Source organism: Alternaria alternata, assembly GCF_001642055.1.
Source record: "Alternaria alternata strain SRC1lrK2f unplaced genomic scaffold CC77scaffold_19, whole genome shotgun sequence".
Classification (NCBI taxonomy): Eukaryota; Fungi; Ascomycota; class Dothideomycetes; order Pleosporales; family Pleosporaceae; genus Alternaria; species Alternaria alternata.
The window spans coordinates 151088-170486 of NW_017306208.1; the positions used below are offsets into that span (position 1 = coordinate 151088).

Genomic DNA, 19399 nt, shown 5'->3' on the forward strand with positions numbered 1-19399 from the left:
CCAGCACGTGAATTCAATCGATAGCAATGTTAAGAGTCATTGACGTAAGGCCAACCTTCCCGAGCTGTCAGCTTGATAGCGTCACTACATTTGGCATAGTTCCCGAGGACTTAATTACAAGATGCCAGCTCGATCTATACCAGCCGGAAGGAGCCCACACAGCCAAGGAGGTCGTCTCTTTTTATACCCAGTAAGGAGCAAGCCAGAATTATCGCAAGCTGCGATTCTTATCCTTGACCAATCGTATCGAAGATCGCAAGCTGCGATAATTTGCTTTTTATCGCACTTCGCGATATGAGATGGCGGGTAGTGAGCATCCGCGGCACCGTTCTACAATGCTGTCACGAACCGGAGATCTGATTGGATAGTGGCGTTCTCCTGCTGCGGCCCACCATCCCCGCGTAGGTTCCTAGATCCATACTTTTGTTTTTGCGTTACTTCACGATCGAGTAACGCCACTATTCCTCGCTTTACGGTAACAGCAGTTTCGAAAAGAGATCGTACCTTCAACAGAACATCTATCAGAACCGGATTCAATGTGCATCATATGGTTGTCCAATTTCTCGAAGAATGCTGACTCTCTTTGTCAGATACGATAGCAGCTTATAACCCTTCGTTTTCACTCCTCACACACATATACATCCACGACCACAGCGCGATTCCACAAGTACTTTCAGAAAGGAGATCGAGAAACATCATATGCATACATTACAAGAGCTCGATCAAGCAAAAACTCACAATAAGTGTCTTCGTTCAATCCGGCCCCAGGATCCAATTCCAGACAATCACCAAACAAGTTCGATGACAGAGAATGATCAAGATCGCTCTGCTGCTCCCTTCACTCATGAATGATTGACTACCGGCATAGACACGACGGGAGATGCTAAGAAGACGTTTGTTGAGATGAACAAGGACAGAAGACCTCACAAAGAGATATCCATATTACAACTACAAAAGCAAGGCTATACCGTCATCGAACGCATAAGAACATACACCAGTTACCTATGCTGTACACGAATAAATCCAGATGATAACATCCTCGCACGCCACAAACATCGGAGCCATCGGCCAAGGACCCTATCAACCATATACATTATCGCCATCGTACACCAACGACTCCACACACCAGAAATCTGATTCTCGAGTACCAGGCAATACTCGATGAGATGCATTTGCATAGCATCGAAGTCTCCGCAAGTGTTGGTAGAATCCCCAGCCTATCTACACATCGGGGTTGGCGACATGAACCCAGACGCTAGAGTTTGACGGAGATCCCACAGAGATATCTCTATCAACATCATCATCCTCTTCGCTGAGCCCGTTCAAGCTATCAGTATTACGGGACTTATCCTGGCGGAAGCGGTCGAGCAGCTCGGTGCTTTTCGCGGGCGACTCTAACTCATCACTACAAAACCCTCCCGTGGATCTCTTGGCAGAACAATCAAGCGTGTAGCATTCTTCACCATGGCATCGATTGGTCGATATCTTTGAATCGGTTGTTAGGGGTGGTGTAGATGCCACCTGGTCTTCGCTCTTTCGACAGACAACGCTGTCTATCTCAATTGACTCACTCATGGACCCCATCACAGACATGACTTCGGAAGAGATATCGGCAGTGTGAACGGATGTCATGATAGGTGGAACCGGAAGGACCGACAGGCCGTTCGAGGTGTGGTACTGCACACTACATGCAGTAGGCTGTGGGCTGACTGTTGCTTTCAGTTGCTGGGCTACAGCATGCGCGATCAAGTCTGGAAGCTCGTTGTTAAACACAATCAGCTGCTCTGCCATAGCTTTTTGCTGCTTGACGAGCCCAGTCAATTGCTCCACCACGGCCTTTTGCATTACGTTGTTAGCAATCTCTTTCTGACCGTCCTGCCATGTCTTATGAATATGACATGCAAGCGTGACAGCTGCACTCAGCAAAGCCGGTGCCCACACCGAGCTAGCAGCTGATGGAGAGCCTCTCTTAACCATGTGTAAGTCGCTGGCGATGACAGTCGATCCCAATGATACCTGCGTCTGGTATTGTTAGTCGACCAGAACATATCATCAGTTGTTTCGGCTTACAATGAACCATGGCATGATCTGCTCAAGACCTAACCAGAGTGCCCATAGCAGTGCAAGAGAAAATGCAAGAAGTACTACGGGTGCCTTATAGATGTTCGGGATGTATTGGAAAGGCGGAAACCTCGTGAGAACATCAGATATCCTCGTCGATACGACCTGCCACCATCCTTCTGGCTCCCTTGCCGATGAACCATTAGCCACGAGCTTTGCTGCGGGCCGGGCAAAGACTCCCCACATGATGAGATACGGTTCCGCTTCTACCGAGGTGAGATGAGCAACAGCAAGAATCATGGAGACAAAACCCAGTCCGACTTGGATGGCGTGCCAGGTCCTTTCACTCCAGACTCTGGATATTGTTGGCCCCAATGCTCCTTGAGACTCTCGCAAAGGCCCAAAGACTGGCTCCAAGATTCCGGCAGCATTGATGAAAGCCCAGTGATTGAGACAACAGACGACGGTGACTTTCAGCCAAAGAACGTCCAGGAAACCAGTAATCGCAATAGCGAGAAAGGCGGCTACAGCCTCTCGAAAGCTCATGGTGACTCGTTCGATGGCTGATGGTCGTATCGTATAAAGAGGTTGGCGTGATGGCAGAGGGAGGCAAAGATGAACGTGAGGCAAGGGGAGAGCGAGGACAGACGAGCCAGGTACCAGGATCTTACAACGAGTGCCTAGCAACGCAGGTACCGTAGTCCAGGAGAGTTGTCTTCGACCTTAATGCGCGACTAAGCCTCTACATCAAAACAGAAAGTAACGTGGCGATGACCGCCCCATTGATTCCGGACGCACTCTGTTTTAGTGCGATGATACTCTGGCATTTCTTTTCTGTCCATGCTGGATGACCTTGCCGGGGCGAATCGAACTTCGTCGGATCCACACGATTGAACGAATCTGGCCCAGATCCCTAACGCAAGCACAAAGGGTTACACAAAAGACGGCACACATCTTGATTCAGGGCCACAGAAAGACTGGCGGTGTGCTTCGAACGCAGTAGCAATAGCAAAAGCAAAAGACCTGAGCCATATCCGGTACACTCTTGGCGTGCTGTCAGCAATGAGACCTCTATCTTCATCTAACATTGTAGGACAGCGAGCGACATTGCGCACTGGTTCGACCTCTCGACTAGAAACCTCCACATCAACGAAGCAAAAGAAGCCCACGCTGGTCTGTTCAGATTCGGATACTGATGGTGAGCTCATCGTTGATAGCCTTGCCAAAAGCCTCAGAAGCCACGCGGACACTGTCACTGCATGCTGGTATATTGGGCGCAGTCTAGGGCCCAATATACGTCATAAGGCTTGTTAACGTTGTCATCCAGTTCTTCCGAGTCGCTGTAAATACAGCAGTCTCCACTATAATTTAAAACGCGAAGTTGTGGACGCCCTCATTGACCGAATACTTAATGGTAGGACATGTCCATAACACGAATGCGCCTCGGCTCCACTTTTCAGTATGCATGGGAAGTCAACTTGGGTCTAGGTGTTCTCGGAATGGCCGGTGAAGGCTGAGCGCTCCCATTATGCGGGTTGTCAGGAGCTGCAGCTACAGCATGCAGGTGGCTGCATGAGACGTACTGCGAACACGAGAAATCTACGACATACCTATTGCTTTTTCTAGGAAGAACACATCACCTGCCATGAGTTCCTACGGCTATGTAATAACAACAAGCAAGTTCACTGCTGTTAACGAAGCCATGGCAGACCAGCTTCGGCCGACGTTGTACCCTGATGCTGCACTTCCAAGTCGCGCAGATTTTCCGTTCGAACAACGCAACAGATCTCCATCTTTCGTTCCGAACCCAATCTCAGCTCCTGAGCGAACATATTCATCCACGACGACTACAAAAAAGCGTAGCGCTCGAGATAGGTGCAAAGATGATGCGGATTTACGTCAATCTCGCCGGCGGCGGTTGTCAAAAGAGCCTCTTCCCGATGCATCACTCGCTTGCCCGTTTGCAAAACACAATCCCATCACCTCCCCCGGATGCTGGAACTTTGCCGCCGAAAATCTTGCTCGACTGAAGTAAAGACCTCGTCCCTCAAGAGCGTGACAGCTCAGCTAACCGTCCTCAGAGAGCACCTTCTTCGCCGCCACGAACGACGGCCTTACTGCCCGATTTGCTTAGGCCAATTCGACAGCGACACTCTGCGCGATATACATGTGAGAGAAAGGACGTGTCTTAAGGTGAATGGCGAGCAGATCGGAGCCTGGATGGATCCCAAGGCTGCTCAACGGATCCGTCAACGTACAAAGAAAAGTGAGAACGCGAAGGAAGGCTGGCAACGCATGTATTCTGTCATCTTCCCTGACGACGAAACGATCCATTCGCCCTGTGAGTGGCTCACTTTCGCTGCACCCTGATAAGATCGATGACTGATATCATTCGTAGATGTTGAAGATATCGGACAACTATATGTTCAACGCATTCGCAAGACGGTTGCAAACGATTTCGTCCAACATATACACTCAACACTAGACTTTCTATCAACGAACGAAATCACCAACGAAATCATGAACGAACCACCGAGCATCAAAGCTGCCTTCATGTCGTGCCTCAGACATGTAGCCGACCAATACATCGCAGGCAGCAGCAGTATTAGTACAGAGTCGACTATTACCACGGCGCATACCCTTTCTGATCAATCTTTTTGTCATACAGCTGGCCTTCCAACTGAAGTGTATCCTCTCCCATTTTTGTCCTCTGGCAGTAGTTCTCCTGAGCGCTACGAATGTTCCACAGATGTCGATGCTACTCTTGGCCGACATAGCTATTCATGTCCACCTCTTTCCTTCGATCACAATACTTCAGAACTCCAGTCACCATACCGTTCATACGTTACTATCCCCTGGACCCCTCCATCATGCGATCCTGGTCTAGTTTTGCCCATGGCTCACGGCCTCGAAGACCCCGAGGTGATCAGTACAAACGTTGATGTTGCTCTTGACGCGTTTCCGGATGCCGACCGGAGGATGTATGTCGATACTTCTACTGGCGCTATCACGAATGTCTTCGTGGGCCTTTATACAGAACCCGCAGCGTCTTTACAGCATTAATTGCGCTTCGTTTGTCCATTTCTGCTACTGTCTTCTTCTGTGCGCCATGGTCATTTGTTACATCTCGTAGTGTCGTTCAATGACAAAAGGTTTTGACCTTTGTTTGGCACAAAGTAGTTCGTGGCACCAAGGCTTCGACACAACTACCCCCGTGTGACTCTTCACAAGAAAACTAGGCCGGCCACCACTCTCTGTCCATCGCCTGAAGCTGAATGAGGCTCCACATTATGCCACCCTCGGAGCTCCGCTCGAGTACGTTATGATACCGACACAGCAAAAACGTATTTCGGCATGGAATGTACATGTAATAACTACTGAAGCAGCAAGATTGTCCTACAATGAAGTCACGATGTAGATCTCTTGGTCTGAATAGAACCAGGAAGCTTGGCTTACGACTGGATCCAACATGAGATGCTGAACCTCGAGGGGCATACTACATACATCTAACACGTGTCATAAAAATGACCATAAGAGATACCTCCAAAAATACTACTCAGTGGGTGACGTATGATACAGAACATGATAGGATCCTTCTTGCAGCAAACTAAAGCACATAATGAGACTCTGACCTTCTTCCGCCCAGACCGTTTTATACCAGACCCATACCAAGGTATTTGATACCCCGTAAGAACTCCATGCTATATTCTAACGGCTGGAATATCATACACTATCCTTTTGCGAGCCACCCATCTAATCCCAGACCCTATCAAACAATAACACAATTGGCATCCTTCCCAGCACTATCCAGATTAAGAGCCCCAAACTCCTCGCTAACGCCACAGTCGCCAGAGGGTATACCCAACAAGACAATTCTCACGAGCGTCTCTCTTGTCACTTCCACACAGCATTCTTCGGGAGGACCTCAAACTCAGACTACGAGCCCTGGCCCACACTCTCCATACCATTTCTTGGCAAACCAAATGGATTCCGGTTATCGTTCACAGGCGTGTTGTCGTGCTTGTTGATGGCCGCATTGATAGGGCCATTCTGCATGGGAGGTCCGTTGATACTAGCATTGCGAACGGGACCGCTCATGCTGTTTCGCCCGTTGACGGGATTACCGTGGATGTTTGTTGGTATATTGTTATTGTTATTCATACTGGGTCCCGGCATACTGTTGTTACGGTTATGGTTATGGTTATGGTTATGGTTGTGTATACCATTTCCGTTGACCGCAACAGGTAGACCGTTGGCCATTCCATTTTGCATGTTGTTCTCCAAGCCTGCACTCATGGGTCCGCTCATCGGAGGACCCATTCTTGCATTTGCACTCTCGTTGTTGTTACCCATGCTGTCCACGTCGGGCCAGAAGCGCTCTTCGAGCCAGCATATTTGCCTGAAGATTTCCTCGCAGCGCGACATCTCTTCCTTGCCATCGCGTGTGGTTGTGATATTGGCTAGTTCGTCAACTAGTGTGCGCGTTGCCTCGTCGAATTTGCTGAAGGCGGGGGAGGTCCAATTCGGTATGAGGGCTTGGTGGAGGGCGACGATATGGGAGTCGCTGGAGGTGTTGTTGAGGGTGCTAGAGAAGGAGGAGGCGTATTGCCAGGCGGAGCGGTAGCACTGTCAGATATTAGCCTTGTGCAATCTTTGTGAATCGCAGTTATACGTACATGTTCGCTTGCCCATAATACGACCATGCCTTCCAGAAGTGATGCGCTCGCACTGCTCGCGCTTACAAGAAGGTCAAGCATGGCGCGCGTGATGGGTGTTGGGGGATCCATGCCCACTGCGAGTCCGTACTTGGTCGCGGTGATCTCAAAGAACTGCATCTCCCGTCGCATGTTGTTGAGGGCGGATATGAGAAGGTCCATGGTGCGGTACATGGGATGGAACTGCGAATTGTGCGTCTGCGGCAGTCGTATTTTGGCCAGCAGCTGCCCTATGAAGCGTATGTATCCTCGCGCATAGTGCCCGTCTTGTACGAGCCATTGCGACAACGGCCCCGCGCCTAATGATCCACAGCCGGCGTGCGATAGGAAGGGTCGCTGTGTTGCCTGCGCAAATGGCCCCGAGCAGATGGTCAAGAGATGCGACGTCAGCGAGGGCGCAACATTGGGTGCCATGGCAATGTTTGGTGCAATAGGCTGTCCATCGCGGGCGCGTTTATTGTTCGGTCCGCGCCGGTTCACTTGGAGGTTTGGGTTGGGCTGTTGGCCATTCAATATCTGGCTGGGCCCAGCCGGGGGCATACTGGGATCAACAGGCAATCCATTTTGCGGCGGAGGCTGATGCTGCTGTTGCTGCTGCTCCTGCGCGATCAGATGGGACTGTGCCTCGGGGGATGCGAGGTATCGCTGGCAGTCTTGGAGATGCTCAATCTGGCGCGTCGTGTTCTTTGCGCGCACGAAGCCGCAGTGTAGACAGCGTACTTTATTACATTTCGAGGGTGTGTCTTGGTCTTGGAATTCTTCAAAGGCTCGCCTTATGTCAGGGTTGGCATGCCTGCCCATCGCGGCCTGCCATGCGCGTTAGCCTAATGGCAGCACATGGGAGCACATGGCGTTGTAAAGACGAGAGAACAAGTGGAGCTCACCTCGGATCGGGCTGTCTCGATGTATGTGTAATGTGTATGTATTGTAACAATCAGGGCGGGTAAGGAATCGCCCCTCACTACCTAGGTTTGCCAGGGGGCGCAGCGCCCTTACCTCAGCCCGCAAACATGACATCTGCCTAATACCGACGCATACGAAGAGCCTGACAGTACCTACAGGTATCTGGTGTGTTTTGCGTTCTACGCACGGTTATGTAAAGCGAAGCAAATACCTCTAGGGTACATTGGGTACATTGGGTACGTTCTTGGATACGTACCGCATCTTAGTAACCAGGTTCTATTCGTTACAGAGCAAGCCGCCAGCGCCAGTGCACGCGAAATCTTTCGGTAATTTCCAACGGCCTTGCCTTGCATCAGAATAGCCTTCTGCAACACCTGCAATTCGGATCATGCTGTCAAAAATGCACACGTGTGACATTACTGACCAAACTTTGTATGGAATACCGCCGTCATTCAGTCGCCATGCAGTCGCCATGCTATGCCGACTGTTGGAAAGTCACATGGGCATGACAGGCCGTTACTACCCGGACGGCGACTCTCCACCACCATCATACCGACGCCTTGACCCAAACTTCAATCTCACGATGGCACGCGTTACCCCACAAACTGCTTCTTAACCTCTTCCAGAGATGGTTTCCGCTCGCGCATCTCCGGTGTCAAGTATCGCGATGCCATCGTGACCGATGACGCCGCCGAAGCCGCCGTTCGCCTTCTGCAGTTTTCTGGTACATAGATACTTTGGTACCCTAACATACCGGCAGACAGCTGCTCGTCGGGTACATCGCCCTCAGCTACCTTGGGCCGCCACGATGGTTACCTCGCACCCACTACCGAGTGTCTAAAAAACTACAACTGTCACAAGGCCTCCGACGATCACGCTCGTTGATCTACGTCCGACCGTCGGACGCGCCGGGAAAGGCATCGTGCAGAACTCCCCCGCATCGGCCAAGCTTTTCGCGATCGCGCGCCGTTGCACGTTATACCCGGAAAATACGACTCTTAGTCAAGTCATTACTTAGGCCAGCTGCATATGCGTCCGGTAAGCTGGGAGGCGAATCTCGTGATACACAAAAGAGGAAGTTGGCAATGTGCGGTGAAGAGCAGGTATGCGATGACGTCTATGCCCTTGCTGCTTGGGAGCTGGTTCATACTGCTGCTGTTCTATGAAAGGGCCAGAACACTGTGTTGTGCATGTCGGAAATTAAGGTAAGGGAGGAACTTGCTTTACGAAATGATGTTACTTTTAGCCAGCCATCACGGCTGAGGTACACGCCTTCAGGTACCACAAAATCGCTGCATAAGGCAAAGATCACTGCAAGCGGGAGGGAGGTGACATCGATGATGACTCAGATAATGCCATCATACCTACATGCCATGTTGGAAGTACTCCTCCGGCCTCGTGGGCCTTTTGCCCGGTAACAGCGTGTTTTGCATGTGGATGTGTTGCCGATCGCGGGACCATGGAGAAGGTCTCTTTCAACCTTCCCCGCGCAACACTGCCGTTTGCAGATCTGCCTGCATTCCTGAGCCGCCCTGCGTGAAGAACGCACGACATCAGATGCTCAGTGCGTACCAAAGAACAGCATGTGAAACTACAAGGAAGTGTTCCGAACAACGGTTACACGGACCTCCGCGCATTCCCATGTCGTCAACCAGGTTCTTTGCAAGCCGATGTTGGCAGACGCCAGCACACAACCCAAGAGCCCACCGTCCACGTTCCGGTGTATCACCACACTCCTCGGATGCGCTTCCAAGCTTCTCGAAAGATCATCCCCGGCGCGTGAGCACCGCCTCGGAAGCTAAGTGGCTGTGACACGCCGATCCCCACATCATCGCCATCAAACAGTCCTCCAATCAATACACTGTACCTGAATGCTCCATACAATTTCCGCCAAGCACCAACCCTGCATCTGACCTTTGACCCGGCCGACCCCAGATCTTTTTCTTCATGCTAATACGTGCCGAGGCCTTCAGGGTCCATTTTACCGTAGCTTGCTTGCGGATCTAGTCTTGATGGTGGTTAGGCAAGCGGCTTGGGGTAGCTTCTGCTTGCTTCCCCTATTGGAGCTGTTGCGTCACTACGTCAGTTGCCAGCAATGCCCAAGTATCCCGAGTAAGTAACGATGTACACACCGTCCCGATGTAGCGGAGTCGTGAGATGTCGGCGATACTGCGGTTGGTTGCCTTGGGAGGCCTTCCCAGACACCGCCTTGGTGGTGTCCAGGATAGCTCTTCCAGCTAGCTAGGATGAAGCTCCGTGTTGTGGAGATCATCGCTACGTCGTGAAGCAACGAACACATGCTTGTTTGGTGAGCATGACTGGGAAGAAAATTGGGGCAACTTTGTTGCTGTGTTGGCGGCTTGTGAGCCTTTGTGCTGGGAAGTTAAAGGGAGATCCTTCCCCCGATGCCATGGGTCTGCACAAGTCCTACCTTGGATCTACCAGTCTAACAAACTTCTTGTACTCTTCTCGAGTACAACTGCATGTTCTACAACCTTCAGTTAGTTGAGTAACATTCTTCATCTTCATCATGGTCGGATCCTGGACTACCGCGGCGGCCGTTGGCCTGCTTGCCCTCACAAACGCGTCTCCACTACAAAAACGCGCACCCATGTTCGACTACAACAACCAAAAGGTTCGCGGTGTCAACACTGGCGGATGGTTCGTCCTCGAGCCCTGGATTACTCCTAGCATGTTCGAGGGCAACAGCGCAAAGGACGAGTACACACTCGTGGCAGCTATTGGCAAGGACCAGGCACAGTCAAAACTGCAAAACCACTGGAACTCTTGGATCACCCAAGACGACTTCAACCAGATGGCAGCTGCTGGTCTGAACCACGTTCGAATCCCAATCGGTTACTGGAGTGTTCTTCCACGTGAAGGCGACCCATACCTACAAGGCGCTTACGAGAAGCTCGGAGAGGCGCTCGACTGGGCGTCTGGTGCTGGCCTCAAGGTCATGATCGATCTCCACGGCGCACCCGAATCTCAAAACGGTTTCGATAACTCTGGCAAGTACGGCTCTGTCGGCTGGACTCAGGGCGATTCAGTGGCCTACACCATCAAAGTCCTTAACAAGATCCGCGATGATCACGCGTCGCATCCCGCCGTCTCAGCTATCGAGCTTCTCAACGAGCCTCTGGGTCCCAACCTTGACATGAACACCGTCAGGCAGTTCTACATGGACGGCTGGGGTAACCTCAAGGACTCCAACGTCGCAATCACCTTCCACGATGCATTCCAGGGTGTAACCTCGTGGGGCAACTGGGGCGCGGGCATGTGGAACCTTCTTCTCGACACTCACCACTACGAGATCTTTGACCCCTCTGCTGTTGCCATGAGCATCGACGACCACGTCAAGACAGCTTGCGATTTCGGTAACCAGATGGCATCTACTGGAAAGTGGACTGTAGCTGGCGAGTGGACTGGCGGAATTACCGATTGCGCCAAGTGGTTGAACGGAAAGGACAAGGGCGCGCGCTACGACGGTACCTTTAGCGGCAGTTCAAAGGTCGGTGACTGCACTGGCAAGTATACTGGCAGTGTTGCGAACCTGTCAAGCGCCGACAAGTACAACATTGGACGCTTCATCGAGGCGCAGTTGGATGCCTACGAGAAGGCCACAGGCTGGATCTTCTGGACATGGAAGACCGAGGGCGCACCCGAATGGGATATGCAAGATTTGCTGGCCAACGGTATCTTCCCCCAGCCGCTAACGGCACGAAAGTGTAAGTATTCCTTGTGGTGTTGCATGAGCATGAAGCTGACAACCTCTAGACCCCGGCCAGTGTGGCTAAGTACCTCGCTGTTCATGCGACGTCTACTTGGCGCCTTCCTACTCTTTCTTCTTCCACCACACACTCGCTCCGTCTCGACACCCATACTATACACCCGGCCAGTAACGATGTAACGAATTTCATACCGCTTCGAAGATACCCCGACGCGTTCGCTCGCTAAACGGGACCCCCGTCATAGGGCTGTCCCTACTTGTATTGTCTGACACGACATATAGCTGTCACTGAGTCACACTACCCGCTCGCACCGTAGCTTGAGCTGCAAAGTATGAAGTCATGGTCGAGGCAGGGGCGCAGCCGGCGCAAACGTATATATGAGACGAGAAACAAACTGTATATTCAACAATGCAATGAAGTAATTGAAACAAACGCAAATTATCGTGACACACGTGAGCCGTGAAGAAGATTAGTTTTGCTGGGTGCTGCTGGGGTTGAGGCGGTAATTTTGCGGGCAGGCGGCCTTGTTCGCGCCTGCCGCGCCGGTCAAACTACAATCTCACCCGCACCTGCCTGGTCAAGTCTGGGAAAGGAAAATTGCGTGATGACGGCCGTAGTGCAGCCTCGCTTAGAGCAAGACTGACGATGCATCGCAACAGGTGCGACAGGTGGCCAAACTCTCCTTTCCATTGCCTGGTTGAGCAACTGGCGGCGCGCGCTCTAGGCGGCAGCCTGCGCGCCAGTACCTGAAGCTAGAGCGCATGCGACTCAGGCACAAGCAAGCAGATCGCGTTCCACGGGCTACGTGAATCCGGAGAACCCTCGCTCGCGCATCGCGACACACGAGTCGTACAATTCGTCGCAGACGTCCAAATCAGAAATGAGATGCGACTGCTATCTCGTCGGCGCAGCGCTGTCGGCCCTTCGTGCCTGTGCCTATGTAAGCGCCGATATTGCTCACCGTTCGACGGCTGACAGGAACAACGCTCCTGACTCCTCAGGCATCCACTGCCCGCCAGAAGCAATCTCCAACAACCCAGAAATAGCCCGTGCCATGGTCCAACAAGCTCACCGGTAAAGCCACCAAAGACTCCTGAGCACGCCGCAACCCACAAGAATACGAGGTGTCTAAATCTCTTGTCGCATTGTCATTCGTCACGCTCCTCCAAGCGCTGTCCATTCAGCCTAGCGCTAGTTCCAAGGGATATTGCACGGGACTGGAACACCAATCTTAAGTTGCGCCGGCAACAGGGGTACCTGCATTGACCGTTTGTAGAACGCGAAATCGATATAGTTCGAGTGCCTCCCCTCAGCTTGTCTTGTTTCTTCCTACTGCTCACCTCGCCTAAGATATCTTGCAGCCCTCAGAAGACTTTTGTTCTTCAGCCCTTCTTTTCAGAAAACCAGTCACTCATTACTTGCCGTCTTCCAACTACATAATACTCTCGATCTTCTTCGGATAATCACCTAATACCACACACACCAACCTTCAAAATGTACTCCAAGACCGCCATCATCACCTTCTTCGCCGGCTTTGCCGCTGCCCAGATCCACGCTCCCGTTGGCGAGCCCGCTGGTAACCCCATCACCCGTCCTTTGAACGAGGTATGTTTGCATCATCCCTGAGTTTGCGCGCGCGCGCCTCGCGAAACTCAAAACAAGATCCGCAGAGCTAACGCGCCCCACCAGGTTGTCCCCACCTGCGAGCAGTTCACCATCACCTGGCAGCCAACTACCCCCAACACTGTCTCTGTTCTCCTCCTCAAGGGACCCTCCACCAACGTCGTCAAGTTCGGTCCTTCTCTCGCTGAGGGAATCGCCAACAGCGGTAGCCTCGCCTGGACCCCTGCCTCCACTCTCGAGGCCACCAACGGCCCCAACGGATACGGCATCCAGATCATTGACGATGTCACCGGCCAGTACCAGTACTCCACCCAGTTCGGTATCTCCAAGGGCAACTGCGAGGAGGCCGTCTCCAGCTCCATGATCGAGCCCAGCAGCGTCGCTGTCGCTAGCTCCACCCCTGCCGCCAGCAGCGCCTACGCTCCCGGCTACGGTGCCTCAACCCCCCTTGCTAGCCACACCCCCATCCCTCTCCCATCTGCTGTCCACTCCAGCGAGGCTCCTTACCCCACCACCGTCATGACCTCTGCTATGGTCCCTGCCTACAGCACTGGTGTCTCTGCCAACGGCACCGTCCCCATGCCCACTGCTGGCGGTAACGCTACCACCAGCCGTCTCCCTGAGGCTACCACCAACGCCGCCTCTGGCGTCCAGGCTGCGCTCGGCTTTGCCGGTGCCGCCGCCGCTTTCGCTTTCATGCTATAAGCGCATTTTCCCGGTCTCCCCTGGATTATGTTACTATGTCATGACTAGCTTTGCGTTTCCTTCCCTTCTCCGATGATACTCCTGGTGTTTATTCATAGGGTATACCACCGTCTTGTTTGGTTCGAATTTCGTGTGTCGTGGTCGGCGGTTGTATCTAAAGTGGAATGAGAGAGTGTTGCATAGATGATGGCGCTATTGTGTGCTATACCCAAAAGGTCTTGATTGTGATGCGTAATGGAACCCATTATACCCCTTAGCCTTTGACATTGTTCTATGGTGAAGTTGTGACGCCCGCTGTCTATATCAACCATTGACTATGACATAACGGCTCTTCGAGTAAGACCATGCGTCTTTCATAGCATTCTGTTCTTCATGCCGAAACAGTCATCAACACTCGGACAAATTAATATATCTCGCATACTGGAACTGGCAGGAGACATAGATGGGTTACATTGAAAGCGAGATCCACGAGTGGAGTAATGTTCCGGCGCTGATGACACTCTAGATTGCAGTTCGACGTTCTCGACCGATTGACAGTTCTCTCCTTAATTTGTCTATGCGTCAAAGCCGCCTGCACCGCTTCCTTAGATGGTCGCGTATGTATCATGGGCACATCGTGCCCTGAGGGAACCGCATCGGGACTTCACCCGTGCTCTAGATTTGCTGCACCAGCGGAATAGCGGGAGGCCCCATTATACGCCACGACAAAGAGCAGTTGGTGTATGACCATCAGACCTACCGTCTTCAGTGCTGGAGTACAAGAATACATCCTCGGGATATCTATACAAATGCATAGCAGTAGTGATATGAATGTCAGCCTTCCTCGCGTCGCTTCCGGCCTGCGCGATTACTAGAGCTGCAATGCAGGTACGCGGCGTGGTCCGCAATTGACTGGTCGCCTTACGCCCTCCTGGAAACCTAAGTTGGGGACCAATTGAATCGTAAGCTTATGCTCGACAAGCAACGCGCCTTGCCATGTATGGGAGACGGACTATGAGATGCACGATGTTGTGGAGCGAGATTGAGCCAGCGCAAAGACCGTGTCAACATTGGCAGCTCCTTTGAGAACAAATGGCCTCCTAATAAGACATGCGTCAATCGCCTTGATGTTGGCAGTCATCACTTTCATCCAGATCTTTGTTGATTCTACCTACATCAGAAATCAATCATCATGAGACTCCAAGCTTCCATTCTCCTATGCGCGCTAGCATCCGCCGCCAGCGCATATCTCGTCGAGCCCCCAACGCCTGCGGCAGCAGACACTGTCCCGAATTGCAGCGCATGGCAGATAGCTGAACCCGGGATGTCATCTTGCAACAATATTGCCAGCAGACATGGCTTGCCCATCTACCAGGTCGGTCCATGGGTAAGTTTCAAGAGTAAGCGGCGTCAAAGACATTGCATCGACTGACCATTACTAGAACCCGTCGTGTAAGAACTCGGACGCCTTTGTTGTTGGAAACTCTTATTGCATCGAGGTCAACGGCAAGGAATGTTACGAAATCGGCGAGGGTGCCTGTCAAGGAGACGATCAGTGACGGGCGACTGCAAGCATTTCTACGTGATGCAGTCTGGAGACGGATACCAAGTCGCTAGGCATGCTGGAGATACTTCAAGCCAGACTTCACAACCCCGTTGCAAGAAAAGCCAAAGAAAATGATATTCTCAGAGTCCCTGGATTGCTCCCTTGTCCCAATCTAGCTGCTTATGTATCGAAGTCGCTCAACCGCCCAATTGCTCGCAGGAGGCACCTTCATATTCAGCCCGATGCCAAAGACCCAAACGCCGAGACGGAAAGGAAAAAAAGGGTCATGGGTATAATATAATCATAGAAACATAATCACGCCATTCATCCATCCATAATGTCCATCCCCCCCCTCTCTTTCCTATTCACACGCACGTCACATAACCACACACCCAATCTTCTTCCTCCCTTTCCCCTTCTTTTCTTTCTCTCCAACCAACACACCATCATGATCCACCCTTGAGCCTCTTCGTCCACTAATCAAGTTGCCCACACTCTGGCTCGCCCTATGCATTCCATAAGGATGATTGTGCACCTGGTCTGTCCTTGGCGGCGCACTAACAGGGAACCTCTGCCCGGCGACAAATTGCTGGCCTGGGGGCGCAAGAGGCGGTAACGCGGGTGCGTTTCTCGGTTGCTGATTCGCAGCTATCGATGCCATCGGTGCAGTCTGATACGGCTGCATGCTCATCCTCGGACTAGTCGGTGGTAAGGGTCGGCGCTGGACAGCTACATTAGGCGCTGAGCCGCGGCGCATGTTAGGCGGCAAGCTGGGGACAGGCGGTGAAGCGTAGAGGTCGAGGTTGTCGTGTGCGACGCGTTGAGTGGTACTGCCGTTCGTGGGACGGCGGGTAGGCATGTGGGAGGAGGTGTTGGGGTATGCGGATGCGGACATAGATGTACGTGGGGTGTGTGACAACGGGGTGTAGGACATTTGTTCTGGTGGCGAGCGGGTGCTCGATCTTCGCCGCCGGATTGAGTCCGAGGATTGGGGGCTGGGGTACGTAGAGGGGTGGATGAGAGAGGGACGGCGAGTTGGCTCCGGGGGTGGTGGCGAGGATACATCGATAGAGGATATTGATTGCTGACGTTGCTGGTAGGGATGTGAGGGAGAGAGCTGGGAGGGGTCGATAGTCGCGGACATGTTGGTTGGTAATCGGGGGACGGGCGGTATCGAAGACGAAGTATGTGCGTGAGGTAGTCGCGGCACTGGAGGCGCATCCGGATGGCTCAAGCTAACACTTTCTGCTGCTGCGGCAGTGGTTGTGTACGCTGGTGGAGGTGGCACCCAGTTATCTGCATCACTCTCATGTGGTAGTTCTCGATGGCCGTCTGCACGACGGTATTCCAGGGGTCTGAAAGGTAGTGCGCGCAAATGCCGACGATTTGCGGGTGACACCGCTGCCACAGTCGCAGCTCTAGCCAAAGACATCTGAGATCGAGGTTGCTGGTTGTCATAGGGAGCTTCGAACATTGCTTGTGCCTCTTCCGGTGTCAACTCCTCAGACTCATCAGAGGGTAATCGGGGCCGTGGCGCATTTGGATTGGCGGTAGTACGTGATCGTTGTACAGGTGTAGTGCCAATCCTCGAAGGTCTTCGCGCAACAGTGTCGTTTCGATCCTGAGCTCTTCGCTGCGCCATGGTCCTGGTTCGCACCAGTTCAACCTCCCGATCAAAGTCTATAGAGCCTTCGGGAAGCATCTCGCCTGGACAAAGGGGATCTAGGTCGTACTCTGTCTTTAACGGCGTCGGTGGAGCGCTTCCCAAAGGTTTCGTCTTGTCAAAATCAAGGACTATCAAAACACCTTTCGAGCCCAACGGTGCCCCGGGTACATCGTTTTCGTCGGGTAGGACGTTGGAGTTGCCAACTGCCACAAGCCGCTGTACGTTTGCATTCAGCCTCACCCATCTCAGCACACAGATCTCCTGCAGAGTACCTGCGTTGTCATTGGGGATCGGGATGCAAAAGCAAGGCTGAATAGGAGCATCCACCTTAGTCTTCTCACTCGGCTTGTACTCCCAACCCGGTACTTCGTAAATCCAGATATTGGTGGTCCCGCGCATCCGCAAAGCCACCGCTGCAAGATCAGCATTGGGAGACACGGCAGGCATAGCATCGTCCACGAACTCTGAGCGTGTCCATCTTGCGTGATCTGGCAGAAACATCTTCCTCTGTGTGAACCGTTGGCATGCAATGTCATAGATTCCCCATGAATCCTCCTCTGCGTTGAAAGCAAAGAGTTCATTGAACGTGCCCGTGTCCGCGTCAGGAAGCAAAGTGGCTTGTCGTGCAATCCTCGCAGTCTCTGGGAACAGTACCGAGCCCGTCCACGCGGCCTCTGGTGGCTGTGGTATGGGCTCACCCTCCTCGGTAAGTGGGCCATCGTAAAGCCCAGGAAGAACGAAAAGGGCTGAACCATCCGACTTCCTTGCATATCCCGTGATAAGCAGCGTTCGGCCATCGTCGGAGAACTCCAATGCGTCACCGGCGGGCCCAGAAAGCGTACGTCGTGTCGTCTCGGGTACCTCAGGCCCAATAGCGATTACCTCGATGCCAAATTTGTTTCCCGTGATCAGGATACGTGCATCTGGTGATATGACTATTGAGCTAGCCTCATGCACGAGCATGATGGTGCGCCTCTTCTTGATCTGATTATCCCCCTCGCCATGTATTTCGTAGAGATCGACCTGCGAAGGTCTTGATAGTACTGCTAACAAAAAGCCATCCTCGGTGATGTCAATAGCCACGGGCTTGCGCTTGACTTGCAATGTCCTCGCCCATAGTCGCGGCAGTTGCACTGTCTTGATCAAGAACAAATTTGACGCCGAGTATACCGCCACATAGCCGCCTTTCCTCGACACGTTGACGTCGAAACTGTCGGGAAGCGCAGATGAAGACGCGGTATTGGATACGAGTTCGAGGAGGGTGAGGCTGGGAGGCGCATATGGCGGTTCGGCGATTGGTGTGCTGTCATTCGATCGCTCGTCATAGGTGGTAGCAGATGTCATGGCCGTCGAGTAGCCTGACGAAGAGATGGTATCCGTGTTCGCAATCGACGACGCAGAGAGCAGCGTATTCACGTGCTCGTATCCCTCAGAGTCCTCAGAACTCAGCGACGTGGTGCGCGCACGCTCGTCATAGGCCGCCCGTCTTGTGTGGGGACTGCCCTCATCGCCGGCGAAGGCGACGCCCTTTCCCCGTCCGTCTGTCGTCGGCGTTCTGGCAGAGAATTGCGGTCCCGAGTCGTAGTCGTGTGCAGTCCTCCCCACCATCGTAAGCCTGGTCGTGCCTTCCTTGAATTCGTACGTGTCGTGCGTGGTGGTAGCCGGTGCGGAAGGAGCGTCAGGTGGGCATCGGACACAGCTCCATCAGAGTGCCTATCGTCGCATCTATCGTCTTCAGCTGTAGCAAAAGCAGGACGGCAGCATTGCGATTCCCCGTACAGCAGCAGCAAGCAACGTAAAGGTGTCTAGCAGGGCGCTATTGCTGCAGCCAGGCATAGTCGGCCGGGGTCACGTTCCTCGTTCCAGCTTGGTCTAAGCCCGATCTGCCGCTAGCTCCTAGTCTGATGCCATACTCCGACGTCTATTTACAGAAACACGGTGATCGCAACTCGAGCCCTTCCGTATCGATAAATTCTGCAAAATCTCTATCTACTGACCGCCACATCGGACGTGCTACACACGATAAGCCGCGAACCTCGGTACCGTCCGTCTGTAGTCTCGCGACACGCTGTCACCTTGTCAACCCCAGATAGCGCGATGCGACATGGTGGAGGCTGAGTTGTTTCTGGCGGCGGACCGCCTTTGGGGCCGCCTAAAGCTGAGGCTAACACACGCTGGCGAATCGTGGAGAGCTGGTAGCCCTGGTCGCGCCCTTACACTTGCAGCTGCGAAACGCGGGTCTCGTGGTGGGGCAAACAACTGTCTCTACACCCCCTGCACAAGAGGTCCTTCAACCCTCGCCATAGGCTCATCCGTCGCCAACAAGGCGCTCTGTAGTAGCACGGGATATTTTACCTGCAGCAATGTGGCTTTTGATGTTACCATCACGGACGCCGAGTAGGGTCCTTCAATCTCCGCTGCATGTGCGGTCCGCCTTGACATGTACAGGGCCTTCTGCTGTTTGTAGAGT

The 19399-nt window shown here is 52.8% G+C and overlaps 7 protein-coding genes across 7 annotated transcripts; 4 read left to right on the forward strand and 3 right to left on the reverse strand.

Moving 5' to 3' along the window:
- Positions 1 to 1221: 1221 nt before the first annotated feature.
- On the reverse strand, positions 1222 to 2607 carry CC77DRAFT_1064366 (hypothetical protein; the record flags this gene model as incomplete). Its single annotated transcript, XM_018528716.1, has 2 exons — positions 1222 to 2022; positions 2071 to 2607. The coding sequence occupies 2 exons, from the start codon at positions 2605 to 2607 to the stop codon at positions 1222 to 1224; spliced, it is 1338 nt and encodes a 445-aa protein (XP_018382520.1).
- A 778-nt stretch (positions 2608 to 3385) lies between these two features.
- CC77DRAFT_279089 (hypothetical protein) lies at positions 3386 to 4638 on the forward strand. The gene is made up of 2 exons (XM_018530985.1): positions 3386 to 4092; positions 4143 to 4638. The coding sequence occupies exons 1-2, from the start codon at positions 3707 to 3709 to the stop codon at positions 4429 to 4431; spliced, it is 675 nt and encodes a 224-aa protein (XP_018382521.1). The 5' UTR covers positions 3386 to 3706; the 3' UTR covers positions 4432 to 4638.
- Positions 4639 to 5543: 905 nt separating this feature from the next.
- Positions 5544 to 7691, reverse strand: CC77DRAFT_1023266 (heme oxygenase-like protein). Its single transcript, XM_018525630.1, has 2 exons — positions 6738 to 7691; positions 5544 to 6687 (listed from the first exon to the last, which is right to left on the reverse strand). The coding sequence occupies exons 1-2, from the start codon at positions 7575 to 7577 to the stop codon at positions 5998 to 6000; spliced, it is 1530 nt and encodes a 509-aa protein (XP_018382522.1). The 5' UTR covers positions 7578 to 7691; the 3' UTR covers positions 5544 to 5997.
- Positions 7692 to 10209: 2518 nt separating this feature from the next.
- Positions 10210 to 11476, forward strand: CC77DRAFT_1064369 (glycoside hydrolase; the record flags this gene model as incomplete). The annotated part of the gene is made up of 2 exons (XM_018528717.1): positions 10210 to 11407; positions 11457 to 11476. The coding sequence occupies 2 exons, from the start codon at positions 10210 to 10212 to the stop codon at positions 11474 to 11476; spliced, it is 1218 nt and encodes a 405-aa protein (XP_018382523.1).
- A 1312-nt stretch (positions 11477 to 12788) lies between these two features.
- Positions 12789 to 13952, forward strand: CC77DRAFT_1023269 (hypothetical protein). Its single transcript, XM_018525631.1, has 2 exons — positions 12789 to 13015; positions 13100 to 13952. Exons 1-2 carry the CDS (start codon positions 12905 to 12907, stop codon positions 13736 to 13738), a joined length of 750 nt encoding a protein of 249 aa, XP_018382524.1. The 5' UTR covers positions 12789 to 12904; the 3' UTR covers positions 13739 to 13952.
- A 957-nt stretch (positions 13953 to 14909) lies between these two features.
- CC77DRAFT_1011582 (hypothetical protein) lies at positions 14910 to 15276 on the forward strand (the record flags this gene model as incomplete). Its single annotated transcript, XM_018523718.1, has 2 exons — positions 14910 to 15104; positions 15160 to 15276. 2 exons carry the CDS (start codon positions 14910 to 14912, stop codon positions 15274 to 15276), a joined length of 312 nt encoding a protein of 103 aa, XP_018382525.1.
- CC77DRAFT_1023270 (hypothetical protein) lies at positions 15167 to 18725 on the reverse strand. Its single transcript, XM_018525632.1, has one exon. The coding sequence runs from the start codon at positions 18535 to 18537 to the stop codon at positions 15640 to 15642; it is 2898 nt and encodes a 965-aa protein (XP_018382526.1). The 5' UTR covers positions 18538 to 18725; the 3' UTR covers positions 15167 to 15639.
- Positions 18726 to 19399: the final 674 nt, after the last annotated feature.